The sequence below is a fragment of the Brachyistius frenatus genome, unplaced genomic scaffold (assembly GCF_029030835.1).
Source record: "Brachyistius frenatus isolate BFR_SWC_R1_liver_20210118 unplaced genomic scaffold, ASM2903083v1 Contig_11, whole genome shotgun sequence".
Lineage (NCBI taxonomy): Eukaryota > Metazoa > Chordata > Actinopteri > Embiotocidae > Brachyistius > Brachyistius frenatus.
In genome coordinates this window covers 7,084,881-7,108,586 of record NW_027210610.1, presented here as the reverse complement: position 1 = coordinate 7,108,586, position 23,706 = coordinate 7,084,881, and the positions used below count along the sequence as shown (strand labels likewise).

Sequence of the window (23,706 nt, the reverse complement as noted above, 5' to 3'; positions counted from 1 at the left end):
ATAAGTATCTGAATACTTAGCAGTCTATAGAAAGAAGAAACCGACTGCAGCTTCTTTTCCATCCTTTGTTGCCTTTTAAAGATTACACGCGAGGCACTCCTGATATCTCATGTCAGCCACATCACAACATCCATTATTTTGTGTTAGTGTCTTTCATATTTTGATTGATGATGATAGTATATTTTTCTGTGTAATTGACATTGCTAAAAAAAAAGAAGCATGCAGCAGCAGGATAATCTGAGTCACTTGCAGCATTAAAAGGTCGGTCTAGTCTTGATAATTTTTGGCTAAATCCAACCTGATGTGAAATGTAATTCATTCTTGTTAGTGGTGTTATCAATAGAAAGGACAGAAAGAGAAGAGGAAATACTCCATCCATTATACAGAATTAGGCTAATACTGGTAATGCTTTATGTATGTAATTCAAGATCACTTCTCAGGCCAACCCTCTACATTAAATCATGTTACGTACTGTATACCCTTGGGCTTTGGTGCCATCAATCCATTTCAGGGAAGAGAAGCTAATCTGGTTTGCTGAACATTTAGGTGTCCTTAGCAATGGAGGCCAAGAGCTCCATTTTGCATCACAAGCATTGCTAAATGCATTCATGTCAACTCTTTTGTCACTAGTTTTATTTGAGAAATTAAATCAGAAAGAGGGGTCAAATACTCAAACTTTTGAGACAAGTTTAACAAATTTCCAGTTCAATATGTAAAAATATACAGTATATATATATATATATATATATATATATATTTAAACCCTCATTAATCAATGTTTAGTTACACAAAAAAAATATCTGCAATCCAGTTTTAATTTTTATTTGACATCAAATAACAGTTTATAAAATGTCGCCTTATTCTGTTTCAAGCTCTGTTCTTTCAGACAGCTGATTGACAACTACAGCATCACCCACAGAGTCGGGCTTGTTTTTCAAAGAAATACCTACAGAGCTATTATGCTAAATATGCTAGAAGGTACTGCATAAACAGAAGATCTCATAGGAGCAATTAAGGATGGAACAAATTGTCATAATAAAGAAACCATAATTACTGTACTCCAGCTACAGAACTCTATGTACTCTCGCTGTACTGAAGTGGAGAGTCTTGAAGATGGTCTTGAGCTCCTGCATGGACTTCAAAGACCTCGGCATCTCCGATCCTCTCTGCAAAGAACATACAAGTTACACTCGCATATAAAAGCAATAATTTTACACTTGTCGCAGGTCCTTTAAATGCAGTGCCATAATTATAAAATGTACACCCAAAAAAAAAACAATATTATTTGCAAAGCTAAAGTTATGTGTCAATACAAAACTATTAAAAACACACACACAAGTTATTTAGTTCTTTTTCCTCATTTTTCCATAAGAATATCTACTTATATATGCGCCGATAGCCTTTAAGAAAGAGAACAATTCAAAGAACCAAGTCTCCAAAGACAAATCAAGCGAGACAAATACACTAGTGAGAAAAGAGTATGAGGAGCTGCACAATGGATTTAAAGGGCTTTCAGGAACTCCTCCTGTGCCATCAAAAAGACAAATGACAAGTGTCTTGATTAAAATATACGATTATATCAGGCAGAGTTGTCACTTAGTCCAAGGACACACACCACGGTGTATCTGGTGATGCTGTAGAGATATGTGCAGATTAATGAAGGACACATACATTAAAAAGACCCCAGCATGCAATAAAACAATGAGAAAAAGATGTTCTTTTAAAATAACAAGCAGCAGACTAAAATATACCGACACAGAGAAGAAAAATTACCTGGTTTGTCATCGCTGAATTTTTTATTCACTTGGTTTGAGCTATGGAGGTAAATAAACAATATCAGACACATTAGGATAAAAAAAAAAATTCTGATGAGAAAAAATGCCTGTGAAAGTTTTAGAGGTTGTCCTCAACCTCGTTCTCTGTGTGTTCCTCGACGGTTGGTTGAATGATGGACCGTATCCTGGTTGAAATGCACGAAAAGCCTGGAGCTGCTGAAAGTTTTGCTGGTTCCGGCCTGCGAGGTCGACACCTTCCAAAGCTCGACTGATCATCCCCATCACCAGGTCTTTCTCTGCAGGGCAGCCACATCACATAACACGAGCAGAGGCATTATTACAGTAATAATTATAGACTTCTCACTGCTTAATTTATTCAAGCCATTAGCTAATACAATTAAAAAGGCATTTATGTAAATGACAACATAGTGGATGAATGGTTCACGTGGTAGAATATGACACAACAGCAAAGCTCAAATTTAAAACCTTTTAAAAACTGTGTTAACCGGAGAAGTTATTAATTCATTCTTCAACTAAAAACAAAAACTATATTTTGTAATTGGCACCAAAATTAAAACTTTCTACAGCAGTATTAATCAGCAGTCCCTGCCAACCCCCACCGGTTTTACCTCTTTGGCCTGCGAGCAGAAGCCACTGCTGCACTGTGGAGAAAGAGTCGGTCTGCAGGATCTGACACAGCAGCTCCAAAACCTGACAAGAGAGCAGCAGACCGTTACATTACCCTGCAAATCACATTAATTTATATTCAGGTAATTGGTGAATTTCCCCCAATATGGAAAAACAATTACACAATAGCATGTCGTCCAAAATATGAATTTTCATAAATTTGGACGACATTCTATAGTATGATTTTTTTTTTTTTTTTCATATTTCGGAATACGTATAACTTTTTTGTCATATTTTGGACGACATGCTACAGTATGACTTTTTTTTTTCATATTTTGGACGATATGACTTTCTTTTTATATTTTTAACAATTTGACATTTTTTTGGACCTGACGTGCATGTCTCCAGCAGAAAGCAAAAGTAAGACCTTCTCACTGAGAGCCACCTGCACTAACCACTGCACCATTGTGCCTGTGATACTGTGACTTTCTTTTGTGCTTAAAATACTTACGATTACAGTATGTTGTCTAAAATATGAAGAAAAAGTCATACCATAGTATGGCGTCCAAAACATCATATACAATATGACTTTTTCTTCAACCAAAAAAGTCACGAAAAAGTTTTTTTCACAAAAGTCATAGTATGACGTTTTCTTTCGGCCCAAATTTTTTTTAAATACTTAAGATTACAGTATGTTGTCTAAAATATGAAGAGAAAGTCATACCATAGTATGCCGTCCAAAACGTCATACTATAGTGTGACTTTTTTTCATCCAGAAAATCACAAAAAAGTCATACTATGACGTTTTTTTTCCTCCACTAAAATAAAAAAAAATTCGCCGGGAGACGCGCGTGTACCAACTGTCATGAGTTTTGGAATATGATAAAGCCGCCAAAAATGCAGTTCTTTGCGGAGAAAAATAAGGAACGAGAAAAATAATTCCTTGAAGAACAATAGGGCTTTCGCACCATCAGTTGCCGGGCCCAAATAACAACAGGGCTTTCGCACCATCGGTGCTCGGGCCCTAATGAAGTGTAACCTTTGACCCGAAGCTGTGCACTCTGGAGAATTTCAAAGATGAGAACTCTCCTTTGGATTAAGCCCTTACCCTGTGGAACAAAATATGACCTAGCTGTGCCACATTTCAACAACAAACTACCCCAAATGAGACTTTTTTGACAAGTGTAGAGGAGCTCAGTATCAGTAGAGGCGCGTTTCACCGTGAGTTCTTGATCTTGGAAGGGTTGAGGATACTTCCGGTGCTGGGAGAAGGATTGGCGCTGGTAAGATCTGGACGATGGAGGGATGATTCTCCCAGTGTCAGCTGAATATTGAGTCTTTCGACGGACAAATTCTTCCTCTGGTTGGTTCTGAAAGACATTAAGACATGATGGCATTGTCCCAATATCACAGTGTCTTAATAGAAACTGAAGATAACCATACAAATTTTTAAAGACAAAGAATCTACAGCGATGCTAGTGGCCCTGTGAGACTGTACAGTTTCCCCCCAAATGCTGCCATAGGATACATGAAAATTCAACTTCTAATTTACCGCTGATGATATGCAAATGAACTATTTGAGTGAAATTTTAAGCGGCCAAGCGTGAAGTGTGTGCCATTAAGAAACCCTGGATTTATTTCATAATACGACAACATACTTCTTTTTTGTCCTTTTGTGCTTGAGAAGACAGACAGACTTTTGCAGCGAGCTCTTTAAGTTCATCCCTCCAGGCCTCTGAAAATAGTGCTGTAAAACAAAAAGCACAAATTATTTAATCTAAATGGGACCTTTTGAAGGCAAAGCTTGAGAAAAGTATGAGCAAATTTACGTGCCATTTCTATATTTGTGCAAACATACCTGATTTGCTTTTATCTCCACTGGCTCCATAAAGAAATTTAGCAGGTGGAAAAGCAAAAGCTGGCTTGGCTGCTTTCCTGAGGACGTGGCTCTTGAGAAGTGGATGAGGAAATAATGATGAGGTGACAAACCAATCATCTGTCACCATGCAAATGGGCCCCCCATTGAGTCCTGTGGGAGAGAGAAACGTACATTATTCACCGTGCATACATGTGAGGTAAAGGGCCTCAGAAGTGCGGTCCAATCAAAGCAGTATCCTGAAGAAATAAAGCCAATGGATTCCCTGCTGAGACTAAAGACAACAACTTCACGTGAACCACAAAGATGAAGTCTACTTTTCTTCCAATGCAGTCTTCTCTTTCATTTGAAATATTGCTTTTCTAGCTGCCCAAGCACAGGCTTATATTTCATACATGGTAGGTAACAGGTGAATTATAAGTCATCTCAGGAAGAAAGGCTTCGACAGTCAGGACTTTGTAAATGGCTTTATTTTGTGACAGCCCTGACACTCACTTAGTTAGATTTAATGAATGCATGAAGAAATTACTGTATGTATCAAATGAAATAGTATTGAGAGTGCAGCACAAATTAATACAGCTTTAAGAACAGCTGCCATCGAATGGAAACAGAAATGAGTGTCAGAAAAACATCATATTTATCTTCTTTTAACAATGCTCCACATAATAGAGCAGTAATACTGTATCTATATGGACAATTCTTCTGTCATATAGTGCAAAGATAATTGAGCATTTGAAGGAAAACACATCTCCAATAAAATGCCAAATGTCTTGCATATAATTTTTTATAACAATTTATAGAACAAATATGGGAACCAGAGTGATTTGTTGAATATATTTCTTCAGGGTGCTCCTTATTTACTGCAGCTACGGATGTCTGAACAGCATAGATGAAAAAACATATTAATTCATTTTAAGTGAGATTAAATACGGTAACAAGGTTAGATTTAACTGTCAAGTCAACTAAACAATCCGTTTAATAAAGAAAATGAATGTTGCTTGCCAGATGGCTGTGGCTGCCTGCTCACCTTGGATATGCCTCACCCTGTGTGGATGAGGGTTGTGCCGGGAGAAGAACGAGTGGTGGCTCAAGGCACCAAAGCGGGGACTACTTTTTGGCAGCATGTTAAATTCAGTGGTGAATGGCAGCTGAATAATTTGACTGCGACTCCTTTCTCCTGTCGTGGCCCTGGAGTCAGGGCTGTTTACTGTCAACATGTCTTCGTGACAGTTGCAGGTTTTCTTTAAATCTGAAGGAATAAAAGAAAAGCTCTTTAGTAAAGTCTCTTTATGAAGTCATCTGACAGAAATACCAATACCTAAGTATTCAAAACTTTTTCTATTGCAAAGTTGTGCCCACACATATAAAAACAACATTTGAAAACAAAAACCTAAAAAGAAGACAAACACGGACAACTCAAAATGTATTTACCTCAAACTCCAGATATAAAAAGCTGTTTATTTTGTATAAATTAATCAGGATTTAGAAAAAGGATAAAAGTAAAGCAGCACATTACCTCTGAAACCAGCCTCCTACTCGAATCCTTTGGAACTCAATGCTGTGTTGCTTTTGTTGCTAAGGAACCTAAACCTAACAATGGCTTCTGTGTACAGGCATACTCAACCAGTTATTTTCTTTTAAGCAGGATTTGTATATATAAAGCAGAAAGAATTTAACTCCTTTAGTTTACAGTAATGATCTCACTGCTGAAAAGTTCAAGTTAAAAGAAAGAAGAGGGAAGCACCGACAAAATGTAGTTCACGGTGTTGTATGGTCTTATCTTGAACTGTGGTGTCTTTCTGTAGTGGAATTTAAACTGTAAACAGAAATATTATTTTGCTAGAAAAATGTCCATTTCAGCTCTGAATACTTTCTCCAGGTATCACTCCCAGGATGTGAACAGCCCCTACAACCTCCACCAAAGGGGAAACTTAATGGACCCGTTTTTTGTTTTTTTTAATAACAGGGCTAAAGAAGGCAGGTTGGCGTCACACTGTTGCCGTCACTGAGGCTGAGAGGCCAAGATGAAAGTGTACTTTTAAGTTGCCCAAAACATTCAAAACCCACACAATACTTTAAATTTAGCTGTGACTGTTGCCAGAAAACATGCATTAAGAAAGTGGGTCATATCGCCACACAGATTTTTCCAGTCATGGTAAAACATTTCACGAGTCCTCATTGTAGGCTACACATATGACGTGTTCTCTGCTTATTGTGAGGGGTTTTCAGTCCCCTGATTTACCTCTGACAACTATAAATGTTGTGACTAAAATGTACATCCTTGATTTCCTTTAAGGTGGTAAACCTTAAACGGTGCATAAGTATAACTATAACATCCACATGGAATATCATCTCTGTTGGGGGTACAATACTACAGCTGTGCATTTCCTGTTAATTACAGGCCTGCTTTTAGGGTGACAATTAGAAAAGAACCCAATTTATTGTCATTGTCAAAGTCAGTGCACCTGTCACAGTTTAGGTCTTCAGTCTTTTTGTGATTTTTTTTTTTTTTTTTTTAGGTTGTTCCTTGTATGACTCTCTCCACCCACCAGAAGTCTGCAGTGTTTCTGTCTTTGTGCTCAGGCTCCTGCCTGCCACGTGCACTTCACCTGCTCCCAGTTCTCTGCTCATCTACAGCCACTCTGCCACTGCCTGTCAGTAGCCTGAACCCATGTGAACCTCACTGTTGGTGATGGACAAACGGAAGTGGGTCGGCCAAATGGTTAGGCTTTATTACCTATGAATCACGAATTTTTGTGGAAACTCACATTGTTCCAACAGTAGCTGGACCAAAGTGCTAGACAACTGACTGACAGGCCAATACGTCTAACTTGGGTTTATTTCCTCGTGATATGATTATTATGGCAAGGTGAAGTTCATTACTGGCGAAGAGAAGTGGCTGGACTCTTTTAGTTTCACAGAGATAGCACATTCTCGTCTCCAGCAATTTGATTATAAACCACATTTAAAAACAGCAAATGGTGACCAAGGTGGTTTCCAGAAAGACAAATATTTAGAACACTGCTCAAACAGAGACATTTCACAGTAAATAAATAAGAGCAGAGAATCTGCATGAAACTGCAACATTAAATGCATCACACAAACAGCAAATTAAAAGCCAGAGTGTGGACCACAATGTCTTAATGATAACAATAAAGACGCTAAAGAAATGTGGGTCTTTAGACTGGATGGAGGAACCTCAATGAAGGGGGAAGATCTAACTCCTCATAGCAAACTATTCCACAATATAGGGCCAATGACTAAAAATGTTCAATCACTTTTTGGTTTTTAAGAAGTTGGTGTGTGGGACGGACAGCATTGGTTGATTGGGCAGCAGATCTGAAGGGTCTGGAGGTTGAATAGAGGGTGAGGAGTTCAGTAAATGTAATCTGGTGCCAGTCCATGCTGGGCTTTAAAAATGAATGGAACTTTAAGTTCATTTCTGCACTTCACTGGTAAACAGTGAAGGGAGGTCAGCAGCAGGTTGGGGAGAATAACAGTAGTCAAACCAAGAGGAAATAAAAGCGTGAACTGCAGCTTATGAGTTTTTAAACAACTACAATGAATTTTAATTCTGCAAGTGATCTAAGATGGAAGAAGGAAGTGCTAATAACTGAGTCATTTTATTTGTCAAATCTTATCCCAGAATTAAAGATTGACTGACTGAAGGCATTGTTTGAGTTTTCTGTTGGGCCGAATATGTCCTTCTGGCAAGAGAAGGCTTTTTGCCATTTGAAGATTTTATATTATTAGTACAATGAAGAAGGAAATTAACTTTAACGGTTTCAGTGGGAGATACAGGTAGGTAGTATGTAGAAGTAATTATCTTCTGATAATAGACCCCAAAGGAAGCATACACTGGAAGCCGTCTGGCACTCCACAGGAGATGACTGCAGAGAAGGAGGACACATCAAGTTTAACTAAGGCTGATCTGTCTGTGAGGTAAGAGGCAAACCATTTTAAAGGCCTGTGCCTGACTGCCAAACACATGCTCATGGTGGTCCCAGAGGATGGAGTGATTGACTGTTTTGCAGGCAGTAATGAAATCTAAAAGCATTTGCAAGGATTTGGGGTAGATGGATTTGGCCTTTTTATTTAAGTGTAAAAAAAAATGACAAAGTAAACAGAAGTTATATGAAAGTTATTGGTGGAGTTCACAAGGCAAACTTATTTTTAAAGCACATTTTAACAAAAAGGCAATTCAAAGTTCTTTACATAAAACATATGTCAAGACAAAATGTAAAAGCAAAAGATATAAATTAAGAAATTAAATAGATGACACACTTTTGTGGATCCTAATGGAGGACTGACTTTGTGCTAAATGGACAAAAGTTCTTTGTCTTTTATCTTTTGACTTGCCACAGGGAATTTAGACTACATTGGCAAAATTAAATTGTGGTTGCCGTCCTGTTAAAAAAGGGGGTTATTTTCCGTTGACTTTGTTTATTGTTTGAATCTGAAAAAAACAAATATCAAACATTTTTTTAAATCTCTCTGTGCTTTATCATCCTGAGTCTGAGGAGGTCAAGATAAAACAAGACGTCATTTTCTTTTTTTCAAATTGAATTTGAAGGTTGTTGAAGTACCAAAAGAGATTTGTTATGTCTTCTTGTCTTTCAGGGAATTATTTGGTAGAACGTTATCTTACTTTTATGTCTTGATGTCTGTTAAGCTGTCGGCCTCTGCTTGTCTGTGTTTTTTATACTGTTTTTTTATTTTTTTATTTTTTTATTCTACTTCCCCACCAACAGGTGTATTAATTTCCTCTGGTGGACGGAAAAACATCAGATATATGGAACAGTATATTAAAGCTTGAAAGCCACTCAATAGTGCATTATATTTTAGTAAACACCAAATAATTTGATCCACAAAGGGGATTCATGTGCGTGCGTGTATTTGTAATGTATTTGTAATTGTATTAAATAATTTTTTTGTTCTAGTTCATTTTCTTTCTTATTTATGCAATTTCTGAGTATGTAGTAGAGCGGCAGCTCAAACTGTATGATGTTCTTATGCTTGATATGAGGTCCCACAAATGCATTGTGATCTTGAAATTATTAGTTTCTATCTGCAGTCAAGGTAGTTTTGAGATATTGAAGTTGAACCAATATGCAGACCCTCCCTTCATACTGAATTCTCAGGTGTGTGTAATTCCTGTAGCTCTGCCTTTCTAAATTGTGTCATCTGAGACTTAAGTGTCCCTCAATGGTCGGTGTGCTTTGGCTTATCAGCTTTTGTTTGAATTAAGCTGTGCATCAAAATCAAACTGGCTCTGTAAAACGCGTTCATCTTTTGAGCATTTATTTGAACACTGCAAAGTGTTATGCTCAGCGAGCCGAAGTATTTCAAAAGCTTTTGTGTCTGTGCTACCAGTTTCCATTTAGTATTACCAAAATCACAGGGTAAAAGCTGCAGTATATTCTGCTATGCAACGGTGAATATTACCAAATAGTTTCAATGTAATAACCTTGAGAACTTGAGTTCAGTCTTGATCATATGTACCACTTTTTGGAACTGCATAATTTTTGGTTCATTATATAGACAAATGCCTCTTTAAGTTTTGTTGGGAATTTATAAACAGTTATCCATTCTGGTGCCAAATTGTATCTTTACTTTTTTAATATTAATATTTATTGTCCCCATTTCACTTATTCTCTGCCCTCAGATTATTGTATTGTTTTGACTCTTTCTTTTGGGCTAATTCACATCCTTAATCCTCCATCAAGAGAGAAAAATCTACTAAATGAGCAGTTGTGTCTAAAAATTATTCTGAGATAAAGTAAACACAAGTGTGGCTAAATGATCTCATAGCAGATATCAAAAACAAAGAAAAACAGTGCAAAAGAGGAGAAAAGACTTCTCTGTAAACGTCTCAAATAACAATTATTGAAGATTTAACATTATAAAAAAGAAAGTGTTTATTAGCCCTTGTCCCTGCAAAATGGGATTTCATTAACAAACCTGAGAAAATTAAGCCTATAACCTGTACATGTCCCCTGAGCTACGTATATGCACTTACATGACACATAATCCCTACTTCTTACAAAAGACTGCCGTTTACAGGCAGCCAGTTTCTGGGGTTGGCCCTGGCCACAGTGATGCTTAGTCCTCATGTCAACATGCCAGCACATTCACAGTGAGAAGAGTTTCATTCAGTGTGCCAACAACACACAATGTACAGTTTAAAATGTAACAAGATAAGTAGATATTTCATCGTTATTTTTATATATGACCTGGTGATATGATGGTGCTAGGTTAAAAACGAGGACTTTCCAGTGAAATGTATGTACCACATTTCTCGTAACTCCATCCTATGGTTGTTTTACAAAAAGCACACATCAGCTTAATAAGTGGTGTTAAAAGAAAAACTCAGAGGACCATTAAAGTAATTAGGAAATATTGTCTAGAACCATAAATGTCTGTTTAAAATTGCTCTAATTCAATTTTAAGCATGGCCTAGTTCAACCTTCATTTAAAAAAGTATCTGTAATACATGGCTCTGTGCCTGCAAGTAAAACTACTGCACTGTTACAACAGTCCTGAATTAAAGCCTATACTTTCATGAAGATTCAAAAGGTAAAAACAATTTTTTTTTTTTTGCATTATAATGAGGTGTTTTGCTTCTAATATTTAGTCGATACATTAGCCTGCATTAGTTTTGGATTGCAGTTGTACCAAACATTTCTGGCAACTGAGTGTATTTCTTTAAAACATGTGCATTATATTTCCACAAGCTTAACCAAGTTATTCATTTAACCATGAAGATGAAAGTGTGATAAATGTTATTTGATCCAGTCAATTTATTGAGATTAGAATCTCAAACATAGTCAGACACCGTAACCTCAACCAATAGATATTTTGTTTAGAAACCTTACCAAACATTAACCATTGCTGTTAGATTAGAAAATCATTTTATTTGTAAATTATTAACAAGAAGTTTGACAGTGTATTCTGTGGTATAATTTCAAGGAGTTTTGAAAATGGTAATTCAGATGTTAGTCGGTTTTACCTCTACTGACCTTCATTTTTATGGGTAATCAAATGCTGATTTTTCAAAATTGATTTATGCTTTCATCTTTATTGCTTAGAAAATTTCACTTCTCTCCACTCAGGATACTGCTAAAAGTCAATCATTGACCTATAGCCTATCCAAATGCTAATCCTTCATGCTTTCAAAAACTTCCAGGAGAGGAGAGCACATTAGTCCTTGTGGTCTAGCCATTATTTAGCTGATAACATTTTAAAGTACTGCATGCTCCAGCTCTGTCCCCTGTTAGCCAATGTAAAGCCTGAAACCCCCAGGCAGTGATCTGGTCAGTCCAAACAGGGTAAAAAGGCTTTTCAGTCCCCCATTCTCATGCTTTCTGCCTACATATCTATGTGGAAAAATTGGTAAATAAATTTTAATATAAATGTTTACTGTCTTGTCCATTCTTACTTCTTTCGGTTCTTGTTGTTTCTTGATGTGTTTGTCATGTTGTCCACCTTTTTCTATTTTTCCACTTGCTATTTTACTACTTTTTACTCAGTTTTACTAACTTTATTTAAAAGTTGTATAGAACATAAAGTGTTATAGTAATAATGCCTTCAAAAGAACCAAAAAAGGATAAGTGTGTGTTTTTCACATTTCAGCAAGGAATCAAGACAAAACAGTGCTTGCTTCTATGGCTTCTTTTTGGCATTTTATGAAGCTCTATAAATATATTTTTCTGTATGAAGTGGCAGGAATGACAATTACTGTTACATTTATTTATTAATCTAAATCAGCATTAACAGCATTTTAACTGTTAAAGCTTTGGGTTGGTGTTAAACTGCTTATTAGCATGTAAAAATCAATGCATCTGCCTCCTTCCCTTTGGCTAACAAAGCCCTTTTATTTTCTCTGACGCTCACATGGAGAAATGCTGACATGTTGTGTTCAACAGCACACAATGCTGGTGTCTTTTCCCTTTCTTTGTATTCGCGTATCCAGCACTCCGTAAATTGTTGGATTGGATGCAACTAGGCTGCTCTACTGTACTTATAGTTCAGCTTATTAAAGCACATCTGACTCCAACAAACAAGAAGCTTGAAGACTTTTCTGTCAACCGCAATTGGCTGATTAATGGAATGCAATTAAAATTAAAAAAAAAAAATCTGTTCATATCTCAATATAAAACATTTATGACTCAAAGCAAGTTGCAGTGCACAAATCATGTTAGCGCTTCTTCCATCAGAAAAATTCAACTTCAGAAACCTTATCTTTTCTTCTCTAATGTTTGCTTTTTGCTACGATCATATGGGACCACTGTTTCTAAATAATTCCCTGGAAAGAAAAGAGGAAATTTGGTGCAGGAAAAACTTGTGAAAAGGTTATCAAAAATAAAGTTGAGTTTAATATTTTCCTTATCACTAATTTGTTATTAGAAAAACTTTACTCCTCACAGGACTTAATTTGTTTGGTTGGCTTCGACAACATTTCACATTTTTACCGTGTTTGCTGACCGTTCCTACTGCTGACTAACAGCCTGCAGGATACTCTGACTTAACAATACACTGAAATAGATTGATTAGAAGTCAGACTACTGAACCCTGACAAGTGTAAGATCATTTATTTCAGGACACTTTAGAAGAAATTATCAGGTATTTCTGGTCCCTAATGGCTAACTAATTGGCCTTCAGTGTTGGACTTTAAAAGCTAACGGTAGCGATAGCCAGCTCTAAGAAATCATGGACTTTTCATCTATATTGTCGTTTTTTCCCTGAAATGTATTATTTCTATATTTATTATGTCTAGTATATATGTCTATGGGTCTAAAAGACAAAGTAACAATGTAGCAGCAGACGTCTTTAATGTAATGCACCGTGTCCATTTTAAGTTTAAATTGAACTTTTTTAAAAAACTAAACAGGATCCTATATTCATACATCTGACAATTACACACACACACACACACACACACACACACACACACACACACACACACACACACACACACACACACACACACACACACACACACACACACACACACACACACACACACACACACACAGTCCTGTATTTCTGTAGTTGTGAGGACCAGCCTTAATGTCCTCAAAGTGTGTTGGTCCTCTTCAATATGTTTTTTAACCAAGATTTGTGCTCACAACTATAGAAAGACATGCGTGCGTACACACACACACACACACACACACACACACACACACACACACACACACACACACACACACACACACACACACACACACACACACTGTATTTCTGTAGTTGTGAGGACCAGCCTTAATGTCCTCAATGTGTGTTGGTCCTCTTCAATATGTTTTTGAACCAAGATTTGTGCTCACAACTATAGAAAGACATGTGTGTGTACACACACACACACACACACACACACACACACACAGCCGCAGCAAGGTTTGCTGTATGAAAGAGGCAGCGCATCATCCAGATGCACCTGTGGGTTCACCAGAAGGTTTCAGCTCAGACTTTCTTTCCATCTTCAACCAACTTGGTGTCGTGGTTGAAGTCACAGTTCAGGATGGCGGCAGTTTCAACAGACTCGGGGCAGAGCTCCACCAAAATAACGCCTGAAGTGCTGCACGAGATGCTCCAGTACTACAACCTGAGCCGACAGGAGTTTATCAACACTTATAACATCAAGCCGCTCGTCTACATCCCCGAGTTACCGTACAGCGCCAAGACCACCTTCGTGATCATGTACGCGGTTATTTTCGTCCTGGCTCTGGCTGGAAATAGTTTGGTCATCTACATAATTGTGAAGAAACGGGCGACACAGACGGCGACAGATATTTTTATTTGCTCTCTGGCGGTCAGTGACCTGCTCATCACTTTCTTCTGCATACCTTTCACTTTGCTGCAGAACATCTCCTCTGAATGGTTCGGCGGTGAGTTTTAAACTTCCTTCTTTATAAAACTGTACCCACGTCGAGATCGGGACGAGGATTTGAATATTGAAAATTAAGGGAACTGCTGCTGTCATGCGAAGAAGAGAATGACACGTCATCTCTGGGAAATCGATTTATGCTTCATCAAACTGCGATCAGTGAGCAAAATAACATATATAAAATATAAAATTGTATCTAAGAACCTAATATTTGCATCAGGCTCCACAGTTAAGTGCATTCATTCATTAAAATGCATCACTTTTACAGTGATACGCGTGGCTTACACCCAGGAAACTCATCGAGCGCAATAAGCATGCAATCCTCACTCAGATAAATGAAAGCCAACAGAGCAAACACTTAATACGGAAAACAGACAGAGCCTTAATCAAACTGTGCAGGTTAAGTGCAGAGCAAACAAAGCATTGATCGCTTCTAGGAATGAACTTTTAAGAAACAATAAAACTGCAGCAGTAACTAAGCGACAAATTAAACCCTCGTGTCTACTAAAGGCTAAAGTACGATAAATAATTAAAAGAAATAATGGCACAGTGTGTATTTTGAGTCAAACCTGAGAGGACAGAGAGCAGGAGGGAATTGAAGTGCTGCTGGCTCAGCTGATCACATTTATAGCCCCTAGGACTGTGCTTCTATTTAAGAAAGGGACAAGGAGACAACGTGATGTGGGACAAACGCATATCAATGCCCACTACAACTCTGCAATACTGAAATATTACAGGCTGTTTTTCTGGATCAGATCAGTCTTGCAGCATTTACATTGCTGGATAAAAAGATATATTACTGTAGGCTACATAATTAGGCGTGCTCATGTCAAACTTGGCAGAGGGACAACTTCATTAACATTTAGGAAATTATGCAAGTAATAGTGCGTAAACAGAAAGTAGGAGGTGTTGATTCAAGTTTTTGTAAGGTTCCGATCTGAGGTGCCGAGACCTTAGTAAAACTGGTTATTACTGTTTAAATTATTTAATCATCTAAAAGATCCGCTGGGAAGCTAAATTACCACCTCTTGTCGTCAAGTGTGAACAGAAAGTGAGAAAATGAGCTTTACAGAGAGGTTATGTTTAGACAGTTCTCAAAACAGTAACCAACAGAACTGCAGCCAACAGCTGACATTCAGTGTATCATAGCAAGATCATAGTCAGCCCAAAGCATGTGCTCCTGTTGATTTGCAGAAACAATTAATTCAGGGTGTTATTAGGGTAGACTTGACATGTGGCTTTCTGCTCTGTGCTTCATTATCTGTGAAATGTGTGTACTCACCAAGTTGTGTAAGCAAAGGATGCTTATTTTTTTCATTTCAATTCAAAGAAGATCTAACAATCGGAGTCATGTGAACTCTTTTCTCAGCATCTAATTTGAATCCATCTGTTTCTTTCCTATAGGGGTTCTGGTTTGCAAGACAGTTCCCTTTGTACAGACTACAGCCATCGTGACAGGCATCCTCACAATGACCTGCATTGCCATTGAGAGATATCAGGGCATTGTCTTCCCACTGAAGATGAGGAGGCAGCATTCGTCCAGGAGAGCATACAAGAGACTAGGTATTGTATATGTTTCCAAGAGTGGTTCATTACTATTTAAGGCGTGCTACCTCTATTCTGTAAACAAATTAAACCTGACTTAAAAAGTAAATAAGCATATTGTAAAGCCTCTGGTGCACCTTCACCTTGCTTTGTTGCTTCTCAGCAGTCTGCATGCCAAATTATCACTATATGTAACAAAATTCAATTCATGCAAGAATTATCCTTGAGTGAAGATGCATGTAAACATGGATTTGGACCTACAAAGAGACAGGAGCAGTGGACAAAAGCTTTCAAGGCTGAAACAAGTTTCTTTTGGCTGAATTTAAACAGACAAGCAGACATGGCGGCTCTATTCTTTTGATCTTGAGTATTACAAGAGCATGTTTTTGTCTGTTGAACCCTTACTCCTCCGTGGAGTTCCAATAACCAATGACCTTATATGATGTGTTACTGAGGTTTGGTAGATGTGAATAAAAGGCACCAAAAAACAGCTAATAAATGCTTTCTGAGTAACTGCAACAGTCAGCGTGATGTAAATTTGATCTACCCAAATAGCCAAAATATACACTGCACACAGACAAACTGCACAGGTCCAGGAAGACAAAATGGATGTTTATATTGAGAAGAGACTAGGCAAGGAAATTCACCATTCCACACACTTCATCACTGACATAGTACAAGTACACACAGATGGTCTTAAACTGGTGAAACCACTCTCCTTGAAGAGGCCACCAGTACTTTCACGACCGTAGGCCTTCACGTCCACCATTGTGAAGCGATAACGTGCATCACGAGCAGCCATGAGAACAATGAAGTAGATCTATTTGTAATTTAAGTAGTAAGCTTGCAGACTTTGGGCGCCATCGATGGAAAGCATTGACAAATCATGGCACCACCAAACACAGTGGGAAGTTTCCAATTCCCCGGACATCCTGCACTATGTCAGTCCACCACCGTGCTCAGGGGTGGGCACTGCAGCAAAGTCCGGCTCGTGTCTGCATGTCAGACCAATGCACACCCTCTGACTGTATGAATGAAACTGCATCCGCTGTCGGCCTTTAAAGTCCATCGCACACACGGTAAACATGAATTGGCCTTAACAACATCGGAAAGTTTTAGAGTAAAAGTAAACTATGATAGTGCGGCGCCAGCTTTCTCTGCTGCAATTTCAAACAACTCAGAGTCTTACCACATTTAGTTATGTTTGTTTGTTTGTTTGTTTGTTTGTTTGTTTGTTTGTTTGTTTGTTTGTTTGTTTAAGTGGAAATCCACAAAGAACATACTGTGTAGTCTACCTAACCATGACTGGATTTATGTATTCATATTTATACTATTGAAGTTATTAAGATCTGACATTTCAGACTAAATTACCAGTGCTGCGTCATCATATTCATATTTTGATTTGCCACAGCATGTTACATGTTACATCTGGTGTGTTCTGGTTTTGCACCGTTGGAAAAAAGATCAAAGAAATAAGGACGCATCTTGCAGGGGCTCCACATGATTGACAGCTGGTTAATTACATGACAGCATGAAAGCGGTGTCTGATTGCCGGGCTGCTGTCACGGCTGCTTGCCGTTAGTCGTCCAAAAAGTTACTCTTCCTGAATTTTTCATGGCGCCTCTACCGTATCTATCAAACTCTATATTCAATCCAAATTCCCAAGTGCTGCAAAAGCATTACAATAATTATTTAGATATTTGGACAGTATACAATAATGGTGTATATTAGTTATGTATATGCAGTTTATCCTTCACTGCAGATCATTCACTGTCCTTCAGGTCAGACTGGGCTTCAGGATGTACCCTGTCTCTTTCTGCTGTATTTAGAGTTATCCGCTTGTAATCCAAAGGCCCAAAGTTGATCCCAAATGTGAACAGACTTATTTATGTAATGCAAACAAATACAATCGACAGATAAAACGGTTTAAATATATACAATATAAAATCCCAAAGTAAAAAATACTCAGTTCACACCTGACTTTGGAGGAGAGAGGAGTGGAAGCAACAGACATTCAACAAAACAAAATATCCTTGGTAACTGGAGCCTCATTTTAATGCGCCATCAATTAGAAATTTGACATATTTCATGTCTGTACCAAGTTGGTAATTCACAACTTGAGCTGTCAGGATGGACTCGATTGGGTCAGCCTCTGATTATTTAATTATTCCAGCAGGTTTGAGAGGGTCGGGCTCTGTGCTGTGGTGGATAAACGAACTGTGCAAAAAGGCGACGGCTTTATAGAGAAAACGACTGCTTTATAGTGACCGGTTTGCCAGTAAATGTATGTTACTGTGTCCCGGACCTTCGAGTGTAGTCTCAGCGGATTTGATCTCATTCTGTCCTCAATGTGTCTCGAGTGCGTTCACACCTGAACTTTGAGCTGACTGCTTGTAATCCGATCATCCACGACACGTTATGTGAACAGCCTCTCTGTCTGCATCCTGCAGGGCTTGTATGGATTGCCTCTGTGATAGTGGGTTCACCAATGCTGTTTGTGCAGCAGCTAGAGGTAAGTGCCCTTCAAAAGCCAATCACTACAAAACTACTTTCTTCAGCATCAATCAGCAAAATCACACTCTTGATACAAGCAAACTTAAAAAAAAAAAAAAAAAGTGATGCAGCTCAAAAGAGCATGAAAATTGTTTTCAATTTTGATATGGATAACAATACATAACTATCTTACATTACCTAAGAAAATGTTTGACTCTAAAATGGAAATGTATTCAGTCGGGGAAGGTTCACATTTCTGGTTGTAGTTCTACTGACACAAAAGTATTGGGATCATATTGTTAGCTTTCAGCCCTCCAGACTGCTCCCGAAAATGTTTGCTTTATTTCCTATTCAAGCTGGCTTGGATTCATCGTAGCCCTGTTTGTTTTGCACATGTAATTAATTGGTAAATCATCGAGCAATGTGATGCCAAAGAAGCAGCCATAGGAAGAAAACTATTCTTGTTCAGTCAATCTCTCGGGAATGAGCGCGTAAACAGCGTTACATCAATAAACACCGATGTTATCGGACCTGTTGAAAAAAATTCTCAACTGCAACCCCAAATTGTGTGAAATGGTAAAAGATCTGGGAAAAATTAAACGTACAGCATAAGCGTCACAAAGCGTCATGTAAATATCACCCTGTCAGTTAGAGCTGTTTTTGTCCAAGGTGTTAAAGGCTTTGCTTCCTCCCTCCCTCCCTCAGGTGAAGTACGACTTCTTGTATGATCACAGCCACGTGTGCTGTCAGGAGAGTTGGAGCTCTCTGAGTCATAGGCAGGTGTACAGCACCTTCATCATGGTTGCTCTTTTCCTGCTCCCTTTGATAACCATGCTGTTCCTCTACACGCGTATCAGCGTCGAATTGTGGATCCGCAAGCGTGTGGGCGACACCTCAGTTCTCAACACCATGAACCACAGGGAGATCAGTAAGATCTCGAGGTAGGTAAGAGCTGAGGCACCACCAATGAAAATGTTCAATCGTGTTATAAATGGTCTATCTTTTGATTTTAGCTTGGTTTTGCGTTCCAATTAACACAACTGACGATGGTTGTGCACACTTTAACAGAAGATCAATGTTTTTGGTAGCGAGAAAGACCGTTATCTAGTTTTCTTTACTTGTTAAAGATGATTTGTGTTTTTCCTTCTCCAGGAAAAAGAAAAGAGCCGTTAAAATGATGATCACCATTGTCCTGCTATTCACCATTTGCTGGGCACCGTTCCACACAGTCCACATGCTGTTTGAGTACTGTAAGTAAGGCTTCTAGTCAAAAGGAAATTTTGTAAACTATTTTCTTGATGTAGCTTAAGTGCATATTGCCCTTTATTTAAGTTTTCTGTTTGTGTGTAATTGTCCAGCTGACCTGGAGAATAAATACGATGGAGTTACGCTAAACATGATCGTCGCCATTGTTCAGGCCATCGGGTTCTTCAACAGCTTCAACAATCCCATCGTGTATGCCTTCATGAACGAGAACTTCAAGAAGAGATGCGTCTCCACCCTCTCCCACTGCATCCAAAAACCCAACCAGTCAGGCGGCGCTGTGGTGGCACCTGGATTGAACTTGCAGTTCATCAAACCTCAAAGTAGAGAGGCCTTTCTGAAACCGGATGAATGCAACAGCTTAGAGCAGCACTCAGCTGAGAAAGGCCCCTCGACTTCGTCGTGTGGAGAGAGCTCCCGGGAAATTATAGGAGAAAAAATCTCCACCATCCAAACGGAGCTCCCAGCAAACAGCTCGTCTCAGGTCAAATGAGAAGAAACCAGCTCAAAGTCCAGGTGTTTTTAAATGTGAAACCGTCCTGTCAATCACCAGCACTTTATGCCAGCAGCCACGAGTCTCCGGTTGACAAAGTATCTCTGCAGTGCCAGGAGCTAGGGCAGGTGTTGTCACCCTGGTCAGGAATACAACAGGAAGAACAAGAAGGAATGTCAAAAAGAAGCAGTTTCATTATAAAGACTGGGAGCCGTAAGGAACAGTTGCTGTGACAGTCAAATCAATTCTGATTGTGTCCGCATGACTTTCAGCCTCTGTCGGTGAGCTGTTAATGATGCGTTGGTGTGCATCGTGTCCAATGTCATCTTATATGAGCCCAAACATGTTACTATGGTGTCATGTTACAGTCTGAACTGTTGCCTCATCTTTTATTGTGCTGCTAAGTTTAGATTCAAGTCAGCCTTGAACTCACCGCGGTTCAGGTTAATTTGATTTTAAATCAATGACTCGCAAAAAAAATCTGACGATGAAAACATCAGATTTTCAAAGCAATATTTCAAAGCAGTATTTTCTTTTAAGTTACACGTTTTTTATTTTTTTTATTTCCCTGATTCGTTTTTTTTAAGATTGGTTACATGGTTCAAAAATGACCTTCAAAACTCTTCACGCGGTGAGTTTTACCAGCACACTGCTGTGCTGCGGCACAGTTCATTTTACCCACAAAAGAAAATGCTAACATTAACACTTGTTGATATATATCAACACTTCGCCCAAAGTGAGCTGGGATAGGCTGCAGCCCACTAAAGCGGGTATAGATAATGGATGGATGGAGGGCTGGATGGCTGGATGGCTGGCTGGATGGATGGATGGGTAGCAACAGGTTTCATTATAGTGGTCCTAACTTCATCAAACAGACTAGAGCTCTTCATCCCTGCTGCTGCTCCTCCAGCCCCTCTCGCTCTGTGAATCACACTCACTCTTCTACCTCTCTTTCCGGCGTGTCACAGATTTCTTTCTTCGTAAGGGGGCTGTATGAAAGTCAGTGAATACTGGGACGATGGCTGTAAATATGGATATAATTAACTGAAAAGTTTTGATGTGGTCATACAAGCATTTGTAAATTGGGCCACATATGCACAGTTTTGTTGATTGTGTTTGAGTAAAACATTCATTGAGGAAATGTGAAGGCTGTAATGAATGACAATGTCATCGCAGTTTGGTTGAAAAATTGTTATTCTGTGTTGACTGCTTGAAGATTTATGCCTCCTCAGTATTCGCAAAATTCTTGTTATTATTACAAAATTGATCATGGGTATTTTTTTTTTTTTTATCATCGCTTTGGTAAAAAATAAAGCTGTTTATCACAAGTAAGTGAAGTATCATGAAAATGTGGGACGAACGCAAGCGATGAAGGAAATTTGTTGGCTTTTAAGGCTACATGTGGCCTTGTCTTTCAGACAGACAGACAAGGGACAAAATTGGTTAATGTATTAATGTATTTCTCTAATGGTGCTGTGGAATATTTTTGTAATGTTTATGTCTAAAGAAGATTTAAGTGAGTGTTATTTTGGTGTGTATTTAAGATATGTTTGGTAATTCCAGCTTGGCTTTTATTCACAATTATTTGCTGAGTTTAAAGATGATGTATTGCAAATCAAACCATCATTCATTTAAAAAACATTTATTTTTCAGTTTGTCTTTCTTTTTCTTTTTTCTTTTGATACAAACATATTCTCAAATACTGTTCTTAGACGACTGTCAGTGTCGGGATTGTATACTTTTTCTTATGCAAGAACAGGATTTGGCAGCAAAATAGGTCATAATTCTGTTGTTATCAGTTTCTTTTACATCAAATAAAAAGACCTATTCCAAATTGTTCCGTTGCTTTAGGTACATATTGGTTTAAGTTCAGTTTTAATTTACAGAGTGTGTGGACATTGCTGTAGGGGGACTGAGCCCTATCAGGGTTGTTAGTATTTTTTTAGACCTTCTTATTGAATAAAATTTAAAAAAAAAAACTTCAACATTATCTTCTGAATATCTAAAATAATATGTAACTTAAATGGTCCAATTAATTTAACTGGTAATACTAAAAAGAAGCACTATAAGGAACTTTAAGATGTTGTATCTAACTTAAGATTTTAAATAATAAAGGAACAACAATACTGACTTCAGCCACCAGTGGGCACATTTCAATTGGAGTAATGAAATAAAGTTTTTGACAAATAAAAAAGCTGAATATTACCAGTTTTGAAGAAAGGGCTTATTGTATCACTCAACATTGTCACCGGATGAAAAAATGTATGAACTGGCCCCAGACAACAACAAAACAGTAACACGAGTGAAAATAAATGTCCTTTTTCTCTCCCAGAAAAGCTAGATCCAAATTACATAACCCCCTTTTCATTCAGGCATATAAACTCTTGCCATTGAGTGTGATCAATATTTTAATTTTGCAAATACCTGTTGAGCAGAATTTTCTGAAGTATACTAAGAAAATGTGTCAAAACCAGAACAAAAGCAATCAAAAGCTGCCACTTCAGCCTCCGTTTCCAATTAGAGCTGATAATTCCACAGAAACTGACTCATTTAGTTGAAATCTTTTTTTTCTGCAAATGTTAAATATTCATGTTTCAGTATCTGAGAGGTTGATAAATGAAAATAGCAAGATGCTTTTTTAGTCTTCAGTTTTAGAGTATGTTATATGGGATAAGTTGTGACAGCATGGACATTTAAATCAAGACAAATGGCATGTTCTAATATCAAACTACATGCTGATTTCATTTCATTCACTGACTTGTGTCATTTGGCAGTGAAACCTTTTTTGGGGCATTATGAGCAGACATCTGTTTTCATTATCATCAGCAATACCTTTCCTAAAATGTTTTCTTTGACACACACAAGCAGTTATAGATGTATATTACATTTAACAATTGAACACACAAATATTTACCCTATGTGTCCCACTTTTTACATCCCGATTGCAGTCAACTTATACCGTATTTTTAAGGCAGACACTCATTTGAATTCAAACAAGTCACGTAAAAAGACATTTTAGACGAACAAAATATCAACAGAGCATCGAGTTTAACTGCATGACGACGAGTAAGAAATTGTCCAGCAAATGTTGGTGATGGACTGAATCTTTTTTTTTTACATGACAACAGTTCAAAGCTTTTCACAACGCCTCACTTTATACTCATGAACCCACCTGAGGATGTGAAACTACACCTGCTGGAGAGCTCATTGAACGTTTTTTTTTTTTTTTTTTTTTTGCTCAGATATGTCAGTCAGGAAATGGTAGGGGTTAACCTCCCATCCAACCTGTTGTGGTAACAAACAAACGCAATGGATCAATCAACAGAAAATAAACAAATACGACAAACTTTTACAGATAACTGCAATATGGTAGCCCAAGATGATTTTGTTACCCTAGTGAAATGAATACACTCAATTCTTACAAATTAAAAAGCATTAAAAAGATAAAGTCAATCTAGTGCTGGTAATTATTTCGTAAAACTGACTGCTAAATTATTATTTAATACAAATGTGGGACAGACAAGCTTTGAGCTAAATAAAAACACGAGCATCGCGACATGCTCACAATGAAAATGCCAACATGCAGATGTTACACCTGCTGAACACATTCACCGATTGTGTTTATTGTAGCACGTGGACATCACTGTATATAAAAGAAGTTTGCATGCTAACATTTACTAATTAGTAGAAAGAGTTTCTTTTTTGAAGGTATTTTGATACAAGTTAAAGACAAGGATAAAAGAGATCA

At 37.9% G+C, this 23,706-nt stretch overlaps 2 protein-coding genes across 2 annotated transcripts; one reads left to right on the top strand and one right to left on the bottom strand.

The window, feature by feature from the left end:
* Window positions 1–812: 812 nt before the first annotated feature.
* tbata (thymus, brain and testes associated) lies at window positions 813–5,523 on the bottom strand. Its single transcript, XM_069691255.1, has 8 exons — window positions 5,306–5,523; window positions 4,261–4,431; window positions 4,061–4,149; window positions 3,623–3,772; window positions 2,405–2,486; window positions 1,912–2,071; window positions 1,774–1,814; window positions 813–1,166 (listed from the first exon to the last, which is right to left on the bottom strand). The coding sequence occupies exons 1-8, from the start codon at window positions 5,493–5,495 to the stop codon at window positions 1,075–1,077; spliced, it is 975 nt and encodes a 324-aa protein (XP_069547356.1). The 5' UTR covers window positions 5,496–5,523; the 3' UTR covers window positions 813–1,074.
* An 8,275-nt stretch (window positions 5,524–13,798) lies between these two features.
* On the top strand, window positions 13,799–20,423 carry qrfprb (pyroglutamylated RFamide peptide receptor b). Its single transcript, XM_069691254.1, has 6 exons — window positions 13,799–14,165; window positions 15,569–15,727; window positions 18,160–18,221; window positions 18,908–19,143; window positions 19,355–19,452; window positions 19,561–20,423. Exons 1-6 carry the CDS (start codon window positions 13,799–13,801, stop codon window positions 19,956–19,958), a joined length of 1,320 nt encoding a protein of 439 aa, XP_069547355.1. The 3' UTR covers window positions 19,959–20,423.
* The last annotated feature ends 3,283 nt before the right edge of the window (window positions 20,424–23,706 follow it).

Coding starts and splice junctions, on each gene's coding strand:
- qrfprb (XM_069691254.1), top strand. CDS start 13,799: ATGGCGGCAGTTTCAACAGACTCGGGGCAGAGCTCCACCAAAATAACG. Junction 14,166..15,568: donor CTCCTCTGAATGGTTCGGCG/GTGAGTTTTAAA, acceptor TCTTTCCTATAG/GGGTTCTGGTTTGCAAGACA. Junction 15,728..18,159: donor GAGAGCATACAAGAGACTAG/GTATTGTATATG, acceptor TGCATCCTGCAG/GGCTTGTATGGATTGCCTCT.
- tbata (XM_069691255.1), bottom strand. CDS start 5,495: ATGTTGACAGTAAACAGCCCTGACTCCAGGGCCACGACAGGAGAAAGG. Junction 2,072..2,404: donor TCTGCTCGCAGGCCAAAGAG/GTAAAACCGGTG, acceptor GCTGCCCTGCAG/AGAAAGACCTGGTGATGGGG. Junction 1,815..1,911: donor AGGAACACACAGAGAACGAG/GTTGAGGACAAC, acceptor TTACCTCCATAG/CTCAAACCAAGTGAATAAAA.